A 13,663-nucleotide genomic window follows, 5' to 3' on the forward strand; every position below is an offset into this window, starting at 1 on the left:
ACATACAACTTTTATAATTATTTGGAGAAGTTTAAAGTTTAGGCACAAGTTTTTCACTTACAGTGGCTTTTCATTTTCTGGTTGTAGCTGGCTTTTATGTAGGCCTTTTTTATTGCCATAAATGTTGGTTCTTTTTCAAGGGATAATCTGTTTTTGTCTTGTTTCTTCTTGGTGGAGGGAATGTAAAGTAACTTTAAAAATTTTTAAAGAAATTATTATAAATCAGATTATGAGAGACGTTAATTTTCTGTTTCCTAAAGTTGCTAAAATTTGTGTATTGCTTTTATATCCAGAAAAAATATTTAAAAGAATTAATAGAAATAACTCCTAGTAATAGAACTAAAAACAGTCTGCATATCTTTTATTTTTTATTTTTATTTTTTTTTTTGCTTTTACATTTGCATTTATTTTTTGTGGCATTTATTCCCGGGCCATAAGTTTCTGTTTCTTCAGTTTCTTCTGGGATATCTTTTTCTTCTGTGCAACCTCCTCTTCTGGTTTAGAAACAATCTGTTCTTTCTCAGTAAGGATTATCTCAGCGCGGCAGGGAGAGCTCATGTATGGGTTAATCCGACCATGAGCTCTGTAAATCCTTCGCTGCATCTTGGGGGCTTTGTTCACCTGGATGTGCTCAATGACCAGAGAATCTACATCTAAGCCCTTAAGTTCAGCATTACTCTCTGCATTTTTGAGCATGTGCAGTAAAAATTCGGCACTCTTTTTGGGCCACTGACCCTGCGTCCAGCCCTGCTGTTTGGCCTGGGCACACCTACCAACTCCACCATTGTAATGACAGAATGGCACATATTGTTTCTTTAAAGTGACATCCTTCAGATACTTGGGTATGCATACCCTTAATGGCCTGGGCAGTTTCACGAGTGTTCTTAAAGTGAACACGAAGATTTGAACCTCTTGACTTGCATGATTTTGTGGGGTTTTCCGGGTCAAGTGAATAGCGAACCATTTTTAGAGGTCACCTCAGGCTGCTTGCCAGAAAAGCTGCATATCTTTTAAATTACCTATGGTAGGGGAAGAGATAAGAAGGAGAAAAAGAAGTAAACAGTAAAACATAGAAAACAAGTAGCAAGGAAGCTTTATAAGAGGAAGAGAAAAGTTACATGACAGGTTTAATCCCATTTGTCATAATAGTAAATAAAGTGGGATGAAGATACTTTTTACAAGAAGGCGGCTCAGGATAAAGTGTTTTCAAAAAGTCTAATTATATACAGTATTCAAGAGTCACACCTAAACGGCACGATTGAAAGAAATTGAAAATAAAAGAACAGGCAAACCAGATACATCATAATAGAAAGAAAGCATAAAGGGGTGATAATGTTCAATTTGACAGAGCTTAAAAGTAAAAGGTAATAAATGGAACAGACTATAATGGTGAAGCATATAAGCCATACTAATGATGTCATGGATCAATATGTAACCCAAAATTATATAGAACTAAATTTCTATAAAGTTTTTGTTTTGTTGTTTGTTTGTTTGGACACACTGCAGCTTGCAGGATCCCCAACAACCAGGGATTCAACCCGTGCCCCCTGCAGTGGAAGTGCAGAATCCTAACCACTGGACAGCCAGGGAATTCCCAGAACTAAATTTAAATGATGAAAATTGCAAGAGATAAAGAGAATTGTTATATCTCAATAGTAGTTTAGAAATTTTATTAGAGTAGTTCTCTAAATCTTTGACAGGTCAAGCTGATAATTTTATTATTACTATATCATATATTTTTATTTCAGTTAATGTACAAGAAAAATAACTGTATTCTGAAAACAGAAAATACATGTTCTCCATGACTTATGAAATATTTATAAAAATTGACCATTATTTTTGGTCACAGAATTTCTGGTGATTCCAAAGAGTAGAAATAGATCATCCTAGACTCTCTGCCTATGGCAAAATAAAATTAGAGCTAAGTAATAAAGACAGGGAGGAAATTTGGTAATTTTCAGATCTTCTCAAACACTCTTGGGTCAAAGAAGAAATCAGAACTGCAGTTGTAAGATACAGTTGGCCCTCCAGCTCTCTGTGTCCAGGGATGTGGAACCCGGGGAGGTGGAGGGCCAACTGTAGGGGATTTGAGCTTCCTCCGATTCTGGTGTATCTGTGAGGGTCGTAGAACCAGTCCCCCACAGAATTGAAGATGACTGTATGTAAATAATATGATAGTTCACAGTACGCTGCATTTTCTTTTGTTTTCTGATTTAAAAAACCTCAATTTTGTATTTTGGTTTCAGAAGGATAGTTAAAGGACAGTATTCAATGACATATGTGTCTTGACCCTCTGTAATATGCAAGCCATTTTGTTTGACGTGAGATATAACTCTGAATAAGACTGAGCCGTGGCGCTTGTGATCCACTGGATTTTATTATAGAATGCACATTAGTAGTAATTTATTTGAGATGCATATGTGAAAAATCCTTTGTAGTTTCTTTGTAAAGAAACTATAGAGTTCAGTATGATCATTTTAATTTTCAGCAGAGGTACCTATGGTACCTATATGGAGAGGAGAAGTAGATTATTATGGTAGATTGATTGAACTGTGTAGAATGTTTGGAGATCTTGGTTCCTTTTTACCTCTGTCACCTGTTAGCAGTTGTTTCATTGGACAATTTAATTTTATCCCTCTGGGCTTCAGATTCCTTATACATGTTATTTTTGTGTACCTGTGAATAAATTCATTCATAAGTATTGAGTATCGACTTCTTTTCAATCTGTAGGGACCAAACTTATGCTCTGGTCGGGGAAGAAAGACAAATTTAGGGCTCCACGCAAGCAGAGGAGAGTGTGCATATCTTTAAAAAGGACAGAGATGGAGAAAAGAAGGGCATTTGGGAAAGGTTTCACAGAGGCAGTGTGACACCTGAGCTGATCTTGAAGATAAGTTTTTGTCAAGTGAACAGGGAAGGGAAACATTTTATGTGCAGGAGATAATAGAAAGTATAGAGGCAGAGAAGTGAGTGTTTCACATCTGAGAAACTGCAGTTAGTTTGTATGGCACTTAGTAGTTAGCTTGGGTTTATGGAGGAGTAGCAAGACATCAAGTATTTAGGTATATGGAACCTGAATTGTGGAAAATAATGGTCTTTAAGTTAAAGACAGTAAATGACCATGGAAATTTTTTTTAGCAATGGAGGGAGGTGGCACTGTAAGATTTAGTTAGGATGAATACAGAGATAGCAGTTAGGAAACTGGCAGTTCAGTTGAGACATGATGAAGTCTTAATTAAAGTAGTGGCAGTGGAGATGATACAGAGGTTTTAGAATAGGTCTCTAAAATGGATGGGCTTTGTAGGGTGTGACAGGCCTGGAAGTATATGCAAAATTTAATATGTGAATGTATTCTCCTTTGGAGACGGTCTATAAATTTCATCAGATCATGTAAGAGGGCTGTTAGGATAAACATATATTGTAGGGGAAGTTAACAGAGTGGTATTTTACAAACTATGAAGTTTAAGTAATTTTAAATTTTACTTCATTCATTGGTGACTAATCTAATTTTTTTTCACTTTTTATAGTGGACAGGTCAAAATCTCAGCAAGTTCGAACGTCTAGTACAATCAGGCGAACCTCTTCTTTGGATACAATAACAGGACCTTATCTCACAGGACAGTGGCCACGAGATCCTCATGTTCATTACCCTTCATGCATGAAAGATAAAGCTACTCAGGTAAAATAAGCAAATCTAAATCAGTTTTATTACCCTGCAGTTCTACTATTTCGATCACAGTAAAGAAAATGTAATTTAATCAAATTTTCCCAGTTATTAAATACAGTATATTCAACCAAAGAAGAAAGCTATTTCTTTTTTTTTGAATTTTTTTTTATTTTTATTTTTTTTATTTTTTATTTTTTTTAATTAATTTATTATTTTCTGGGGGGGGTACACCAAGTTCAATCATCTGTTTTTATACACATATCCCCATATTCCCTCCCTCCCTCGACTCCCCCCCCCCTCGAGTCCCCCCCCATCCTCCCCCTCCCAGTCCTCTAAGGCATCTTCCATCCTCGAGTTGAACACCCTTTGTTATATAACAACTTCCCACTGGCTATCTGTTTTACAGTTGGTAGTATATATATGTCTGTGCTACTCTCTCGCTTCGTCTCAGCTTCCCCTTCACCCCCCGCCCCCTCCCAAACCTCGAGTTCTCCAGTCCATTCTCTGCATCTGCGTCCTTATTCTTGTCACTGAGTTCATCAGTACAATTTTTAGATTCCGTATATGTGAGTTAGCATACAATATTTGTCTTTCTCTTTCTGACTTACTTCACTCTGTATGACAAACTCTAGGTCTATCCACCTCATTACATATAGCTCCATCTCATCCCTTTTTATAGCTGAGTAATATTCCATTGTATATATATGCCACATCTTCTTTATCCATTCATCTGTTGATGGGCATTTAGGTTGCTTCCATGTCCTGGCTATTGTAAATAGTGCTGCAATGAACATTATGGTACATGTTTCTTTTTGGATTATGGTTTTCTCTGGGTATATGCCCAGTAGTGGGATTACTGGATCATATGGTAGTTCTATTTTTAGTTTTTTAATTTTTTAGTTTTTTAATAAACTTTAGACTAAGTATTTTTATCATCTGGGTTTTGAAATTACTCAATATTTAATAAATAGCACATAAGTCTATATAATGTGGTTTTTGAGACTTAGAGTTTTAAGAATTATTTTCCTACAGAAATTAATATAACGACTAGTAACTGTATTAGAAAATATAGGCATATCTCATTTTATTGTGCTTCACTTTATTGTGCATCTCAGATATTGCGTTTTTTTTTTACAAATTGAAGGTTTTTGGCAGTCTTGAATTGAGCAAGTCTATCAGCGTCATTTTTTCCAGCAGCATTTGCTCACTTCATGTCTCTCTGTCACATTCTGGCAGTTCTTTCAAATTTCAAATTTTTTCATTATTATTATATTTGTTATGGTAATCTGTCATCAGTGATCTTTGTTGTTACTATTGTAAAAAGATTATGACTTGCTGAAGGCTCAGATGATGGTTAGCATTTTTTAGCAGTAATTTTTGTGTGACTCTCTTTATCGTGATATTTGCTTTATTGTGGTGATCTGGAACCAAACTTGCAGTATCTCCAAGGTACACTGGTTTAAGTACTTTTTAAAGAAAGCTTGTACAGTTCCTGGAAGTAATTTATAAAGTATTAACACGTGGCTAAGGAAATTTATGTTAAAGGATTTTTTTTCTGTTTAAAGCCAAAACTAAAATCCTTGAGAGAGAAATAGAAAATTTCCTGTTTGTCACACTTTCTCTATTTGTGGACTAGAGCTTTTGATTTGAAGTTTTCCTTCCATGTCAGAAAAATATCTGAAAACATCTTAATTTCTGATTTCTGAATTCTTGACCATATCTTTATAGCAGTAGTCAATTAGCATTATGAGGAATACTATAAGTAAGAGATGGTTATTGGCCTTAAAGAACCTACAGCTTAGTTAGGAAGATAAAATGTAAATGTAAGAAAATTGGTAATAGAAGATAGAGTATAATTAGGTATTAGATGAATGGAGTGTTTAAATGTAAGGGAATTCGAAGGAATAGGAACATTTTTGTCTTTGTGGATTAGGGAAATAGAAGGATTAGATTTTCATGTCTGAGGAATGAGGAAAAGGGGAGAAAATTTTGGACATGATCTATGAGAATCTTCTCCAGTTTTGTAATTTTCTCGGGCAAGCTCGAAACCATAAAATTAGCTTCTTTATCATCCATCCTATCAATTTTGTCTGTGTAATATTTTATGTCACCCACTCCCAGTCTTTTGCTATCCATTCTTTATGAGGGAAAGGAGCAGTTTGATATGGTAGGCAGTGGGATTCTCAAGTAGAAAGAACTAGCAACACTTAAAGATGTGGGCCTGGACACTTAAAATGGTCACAGATAATTCAAAACTATCTTTCTGGAGGTGATGGACTCATAAGTGTGATACACTGTAGGTATAGAGTATAAAGAAAGAAGGTCAAGAAATCAAGGACTTAGTTTTTAGAAATGCACACAAAGGGAGGATAAAAAATTACTGTATTCACCTGGTAACAATAAGAAAAGGGAGTTAACATTTACTATGTATCATGTGCTTTGTGTTTTTATATCCTGTGTTTCATTTAATTCTCACAAGAACATTATAAAATTACACAATGGGGAAGAATAAGCTCAGGGAAGTTAAGTGACTTAGCATCATAAAGCTAGAGTGTTGGAGCCAGGTTTCTAATACAAGTTAATTTGTCAGCCAGTCTGAACTTCAGTTTTATGGTGCTTTTAAGGATAAATTGAAGTGTGTGTGCATGCATGTGTATCCCCTAGTAGAGTAATTGGCACCATCCTTAAAAATGGTAGCTATTCTTTTTAGATTAAAAAGAAACCCTATCTTTTACTGAATACATGCTTTATGCTGACAGTCTCCAAAAACATTATCTTTTTCATTCTTCACCAAAACTCTGAGAAAGAAGAGGAGTCAGAAAAAAGAGCAAAAGCTAAGAGAAGAACTGAAATACTCTAGCTTTAGAAACCAAAGGGAAAGTTGTTTTAAGACAGGAAAAATTATTAACAGTATCAGGTGCTACTGAGAGGTCATGGAAAATAAGGACTAGATTTAGGGATTAGGGGCATATTGTCTTGGAGAGTGAAATATTGATAATATGTTAGAGAAGGAAGCTCAGATATTTGGGAGTTAAGAGAGTAATATGGTGATAGAAGAAAAGGGTGCTGGGTAAGCTTCTTAACCACATCTGTTTCTTTATCTACACAATGGGATTAATGCAACCTAACTCGTGATAATGCTGTATGACTAAATAGGGTAACATTTGAAAGTGAATATGGCAATACACATGTTAGGTTATTAGTAGTAGATACAGACAGGCCCATTTGTAGCATTTGCAGGGTCTGGAGCAAATATAAATGTAGACCTACATACCATATACATACTAAGTTAAATTAATAAACCGTTACATACAATATGTTTTATCCTTTCATTTTTGATAAATAAGCCTTCATATGGACTTTGAAGTTCAGGTTTGAATGAAGAATTCCTGGACTCTTCAGAGTCATATGCCAGTATATGTCTGCATGGGCCGAGCCCACCCCACCTTCTAAACCCATATCTTTTCCATATCTCTTCCTAATGCTCACACTATTCTGTACTCTGAGGGGTGGCTTTACACATATGTGTAAACCCCCCAGTCTTCACATTCATACTCCATCTATACTTTCTGAGGAAGTGAGAGCCCAGGAATATGTACTTGTAGACCTTAGAAGCCCGATCTGTTGCTCTTTGAACAAGGAGTTCCTGAGTCTCAATTACCCAGAGCAAAGCTGATGGCAGAGGTGTGGGCTCATGGTATGTGTGTCCTTTTGGCCCCAAGGTCTCTTATCCCTGTGGGAGCAGGCATGGTCGGAAGAAGGCCAGAGCAATTTTCCCAAAAGCTTGAGGCCCAGGGTAGGGGCTTCTCTTGCCTGGGTCTGAATGTAGATTGTCTATTTGAGAAACCTGACATTGATAGGAAGGCAAAATATAGGCTTCACTTTACAATGATATACTGAGGTTTAGAGAAGTTTAGTAACTTGTACATGGTTATATAGCTAATAAACATGAAGAGATTTGAATCCAGATTTGGCTGATTTCAAAGGTTTTGTGTTTTCTCCAGTTCCTCACTGCCTCTCATAGTAATCACTAAAGTGTATAACACTTGACCTAGTGTTTGCCTCACAAGCCTAAGAAATGGTCTTGCCCTGAAGCCTTAGCAGTTTAATTGAAGGTATGAGAGAGGAACACATGAGATGGTTGTTACTGTCACATCCATACCTCCTTGATTAATTCTTTCACTCTCGGGGAAGGAAGTAGATATTTTTATTTATTTAGTGGAAATTAGTAAAGAGAAAGTGGTACAGTCAGCTTGCTACAGATATTAAATACCTAGGCTGTCTGGCTTTAGTGAAGGGAATCTTTAGTATTTTCTACAAGACAAAGATGTTCACTCTTGCCGCTCTTACTCAACATAGTTTTGTAAGTCCTAGCCACAGCAATCAGAGAAGAAAAAGAAATAAAAGGAATAGAAATTGGAAAAGAAGAAGTAAAACTGTCATTGCTTGCAGATGACATGATACTATACTTAGAAAATCCTAAAGATTTCACCAGAAAACTATTAGAACCAATCAGTGAATTTGGTAGGATTAATAGGGTTGTAGGATACAAAATTAATGCACAGAGATCTCTGGCATTCCTATACAAGAAAGAGAAATTAAGGAAACTATTCCACTTACCATCACAACAAAAAGAATAAAATACTTAGGAATAAACCTACCTAAGGAGGCAAAAGACACTCAGAAAACAATAAAACACTGATGAAAGAAAAACACTGATGAAAGGAAAACACTAATGAAAGAAACTAAAGATCACATTAACAGATGGAAAAATATTCTATGTTCTTAGATTGGAAGAATCAATACTGTGAAAATGACTATACCACCCAAAGCAATCAACAGCTTCAGTGCAATCCCTATCAAATTACCAATGGCATTCTTCACAGAATTAGAACAGAAAATTTTATAATTTGTATGGAAACACAAAAGACCCCGAATAGCCAAAGCAACCCCTTGAGAAAGAAAAACAGAGCTGGAGGAATCAGGCTCCCTAACTTCAAACTAATACTACAAAGCTACAGTAGTCAAGATAATATGGTACTGGCACAAAAACAGAAATATAGATCAATGGTACAGGATAGAAAGCCTAGAGATAAACATATGGTCACCTAATTTATGACAAAGGAGGCAAGAACATACAATGGAGAAAAGACATCCTCTTCAATAAGTAGTGCTGGGAAAACTGGACAGCTACATGTAAAAGAATGAAACTAGAACACTCCCTAACACCATACACAAAAATAAACTCAAAATTAATTAAAGATCTAAATGTAAAACCAGACACCATAACACTCTCAGAGGAAAACAAAGGAAAAACACTCGTTGACATAAACCACACCGAGATCTTTTTTGACCCACCTCCTAGAGTAATGAAAATAAAAACAAAAATAAACAAATGGGACCTAATGAAACTTAAAAGCTTTTGCACAGCAAAGGAATCCATAAACAAGACAAAAAGACAAGCCTTAGAATAGGAGAAAATACTTTCAAATGAAGTAACAGACAAAGGATTAGTCTCCAAAATATACAAACAGCTCATGGAGCTCAATATCAAAAAAACAATCAACCCAGTTAAAAAATGAGTGGAAGACCTAAATAGACATTTCACTAGAGGAGACATACAGATGGCCAAGAGGCACATGAAAAGATGCTCAACACCACTAATTATTAGAGAAATGCAAATCAAAGCTACAATGAGGTATCATCTCACATTGGTCAGAGTGGCCATCATCAAAAAATCTACAAATAATAAATGCTGCAAAGGGTGTGGAGAAGAGGGAACCCTTTTGCACAGTTGGTAAGAATATAAATTGATAGAGCTACTATTGAGAACAGTATGAAGGTTCCTTAAAAACTAAAAATAGAACTAGGAACTACCATATGACTCAGCAGTCCCACCCCTGGGCATACACCCTGAGAAAACCATAATTCAAAAGGACACACGTGCCCCAGTGTTCACTGTAGCACTATTTACAATAACCATGACATGGAAACAACCTAAATGCCCAACAACAGATGAATAGATAAAGAAGATGTGGTACATATATACAATGGAATATTATTCTGCCATAAAAAGGAATGAAACGGGGTCATTTGTAGAGATGTGGATGGAACTAGAGTCTGTCATACAGAGTGAAGTAAGCCAGAAAGAGAAAAACAAATATCATATATTAACGCATATATATGGTATCTAGAAAAATGGTACAGATGAACCTATTTGCAGGGCAAGAATAGAGACGTAGACATAGAGAACGGACATGTGGACATGGGGCGGGGAGGGGGAAGGGGGAGTGGGACAAATTGGGAGATTGTGAGTGACATATATGCACTGCCGTGCATAGCATAGACAGCTAGCGGGAACATGCTCTAAAGTACAAGAAGCTCAGCTCAGTGCTCTTGATGACCTAGATGGGTGGGATGGGGGGTGGGAGTGGGGGGGTGTTGGAGGGAGGTCCAAGAGGGAGGGGATATAGGTATACATATAGCTGATTCTACATATAGCTGATTCACTTCATTGTACAGCAGAAGCTAGCACAACATTGTAAAGCAATTATACCCCAGCTAAAAAAAATTAGTAAAGAGAAAGTGGTACAGTCAGCTTGCTACAGATATTAAATACCTAGGCTGTCTGGCTTTAGTGGAGGGAATCTCTAAAATTTTCTACCTTTCATATTTACATATTTCAGCTACCTTAATTATTGATGGTTAGAAATAGAATTCTTACTGTTTAATATATTTACACATTGGGCCTTTTTAAAAGAAGTAGCATAGTGTTGTGGAAAAGACTATGGACTTTAAAGACAGTTCTTGTGTTCAAATCAAGGTCCAATATGAGGGAACTTTCTGAGATAACGGAATTGTTGTATATCTTGATAGAAATTTTGGTTACATGGGTGGATGTATTTATTAGAACTTATACAAGTATACACTTGTGCATTCTAATATATAACAACTTTTAAAATATAGAACATAAATATTGAAAATCTAATAAGATGTTTGAGGTGAAGGATACTGCTGTCTGCGACTCACTTTGAAATGAATAAAAATAAGGTCAATAGATGATAGGTGAATATGAGTGATGAAGCAAATATAGCAAAATATTAAATATAGATTCTAAGTGTTGGCTTTCTGAGTATGCACTGAGTAGTTTTTTCAACTGTTCTATATGTTGAATTTTTAAAATAAAATGTTGGAAAAATCATGGTCCATTGAATTAACTGCTATGTGTCCCATATTTCAGTTTCCTTTTTTATAAACTGAAATTAATAATAACCAGTTTGCACATACACATATTTATTCTGAGGACTAAAAGAGACAGCTTCATGTTTTTGAGGCCAATGGAGAAACGGAGTTTATTAGACTAATCTGTTTAGCTCAATAGAAAAACTAAAAACCATTTGTAGAATTTGATGTTACTTTATTACATTAACCTTGCAGATACAACCTTTTTTAAACAAAAGTTTATTACTGACACTTAAAATTGAACTTGTAGTTAAGGTTACTATAATCAGACAGTAGCATTTCCTATTTTCACCCCGTTGTCCAAAGTATAACATCTTCATCTATGGACAGATATAAAATCTACATGTGAATGTTTTTAAATGAAAAAGTATGCTCTTTGTAAAGTGGTCAAACAATAAAAATAATATAGAATAATAATCAAAGGCGTTTCCTCTGACTTCCCAGGTATAGTAATGATTAGAGCTGTTAACAAAAATTCTCATCTTCTTCCGTTGGCACATGATAGGATTATACTTCTCTGCCCACTTGAAGTTAAGTATTGCCATAAGACTTGCTTTGGGAAGAAGTTTTAAAGAGCTGCTGCACCAAAACTAGACAAGTAACACCACAAGAAAGAAGATTACAGGCCAGTATCCCTGATGAACATTGATGTAAAAATCCTCAGTGAAATATTAGCAAATCAAATTCAGCAATACATTAAAAGAACCATACACCATGATCAAGTGGGATTTATTCCAGGGATGCAGGGATGGTTCAATATCTGCAAATCAGTCATTATGATACACTACATTAACAAAATGAAGAATAAAAATTATACAGTCTTCCCAGTAGATGCAGAAAAAGCATTTGACAAAATTCAACATCTCTCAACAAAGTGTGTTTAAAGAGAACATACCTCAACATAGTAAAGGCCATATATAACAAGACCACAGCCTAACATCGTACTCAAAGATGAAAAACTGAAAGCATTTCCTCTAAGATGAGGAACAAGATAGAGATGCTAAATCTTGCCACTTTTATTTGACATAGTATTGGAAGTCTCAGCCAGAGCAATTAGGGAAGAAAAATGAATAAAAGGCATCCAAACTGGAAAGGAAGAATTAAATCTGTCACTATTTGCAGATGATAATATACTATATATAGAAAACCCTAACGATTCCACCAGAAAACTGTTAGAATTAATAAATGAATTTGGTAAAGTTTCAGGAAACAAAATCAAGATATAGAAATCTATTGTATTTCTACATACTAATATCAAACTATCAGAGAAATTAAGAAAACAATCCATTTACAGTTGCATCAAAAATAATAAAATATCTAGGAATAAATTTAACCAAGAAGGTGAAAGACCTGTATTCTGAAAACTGTAAGACACTGATGAAATAAACTGAAGAAACAAATGGAAAGATAATTCATGCTCATGGATGGGAAGAATTAGTATTGTTAAAATGGCCATACTATTCAAAGCAATCTACAGATTCAGTGCAATCCCTATCAAAATTCCAATGGCATTTTCACAGAACTCACACAATTCTAAAATTTGTATGGAACCACAAAAGACCCTAAATAACCAGAGCAATTTTGAGAAAGAACAAAGCTGGAGGCATCATACTCCTTGATTGGAAATTATGCTACAAAGCTGTAGTAATCAAAACAGTATAGGCATAAAAACAGACACATAGATCAATGGAACAGAATAGACAGCTCAGATATAAACCCACATATATTTGGTCAATTAACTTATGACAAAGGAGCCAAGAATATACAATAGGAAAGGACAGTGTCTTCAATAAATGGTGTTGGGAAAACTGGACAACCACATGCAAATGAATGAAACTGAGCCACTATCTTATACCATACACAAAAATTAACTCAAAACAGATTAAGGATGTTCAGCATATGCAAATCACTGTGATGTACCACATCAACAAAAGAAAAGACAAAAATCACATAATCATCTCAATGGATGCCAAAAGAGCATTTGATAAAATTCAATGTTCATTCATGATAAAAAAAAAAAAACAAAAAACCTCTCACTAAAGTGGATATAGAGGGAACATATCTCAACATAATAAACCCTATTTATGACAACCCACAGCCAATATCATACTCAGTGGTGAAAAGCTGAAAGCCTTCCCACTAAAATCTGGCCTAAGACAAGGATACCCACTCTTACCACTTCTATTCAATGAAGTATTAGAAGTCCTAGCCACACCAGTCAGACAAGAAAAAGAAATAAAAGGTATCCAAATTGGAAGGGAAGAGGTAAAATTGTCATTATATGCAAATGACATGTTACTTTATATAGAAAACTGTAAAGAGTCCACACACAAACTATTAGAACTAATAAATGAATTAAGCAAGGTAGCAGGGTACAAGATTAACATACAAAAATCTGTTGCATTTCTTTACACTAACATTGGAATATCAGAAAGGGAAAGTAAAAGAAAAATCCCGTTTAAGATCACATACTGCACCCCCACCCCCTAAAAAAAAACAAACCTAGGAGTAAACCTAACCAAGGAGGTGAAAGAGTTATGTGCTGAGAACTATAAAACATTAATTAAGGAAACTGAGGGTGAGTCAAAGAAATGGAAAGTTATCCCAGGCTCTTGGATTGGAAGAATTAATATCAAAATGGCCATCTACCCAAAGCAATCTACAGATTTAATGTGATCCCTGTCATATTACCCATGACATTTTTTACAGAATTAGAACAAACAACACTAAAATTTACATGGAACCACAAAGGAT

At 35.3% G+C, this 13,663-nt stretch overlaps 1 protein-coding gene and 1 pseudogene across 2 annotated transcripts in view; one reads left to right on the forward strand and one right to left on the reverse strand.

Moving 5' to 3' along the window:
* Positions 1 to 13,663, forward strand: part of GLCCI1 (glucocorticoid induced 1) — a 106,676-nt gene that overhangs the window by 25,962 nt on the left and 67,051 nt on the right. For both annotated transcript variants that reach the window (XM_057733280.1, XM_057733281.1), the window contains exon 2: positions 3,528 to 3,679. In XM_057733280.1, the coding sequence (XP_057589263.1) occupies positions 3,528 to 3,679 (152 nt within the window). The remainder of the gene's footprint in view (positions 1 to 3,527; positions 3,680 to 13,663) is intronic.
* Positions 414 to 964, reverse strand: LOC130852342 (60S ribosomal protein L17-like; annotated as a pseudogene).

This window comes from Hippopotamus amphibius, chromosome 4 (assembly GCF_030028045.1).
Source record: "Hippopotamus amphibius kiboko isolate mHipAmp2 chromosome 4, mHipAmp2.hap2, whole genome shotgun sequence".
NCBI lineage: Eukaryota > Metazoa > Chordata > Mammalia > Artiodactyla > Hippopotamidae > Hippopotamus > Hippopotamus amphibius.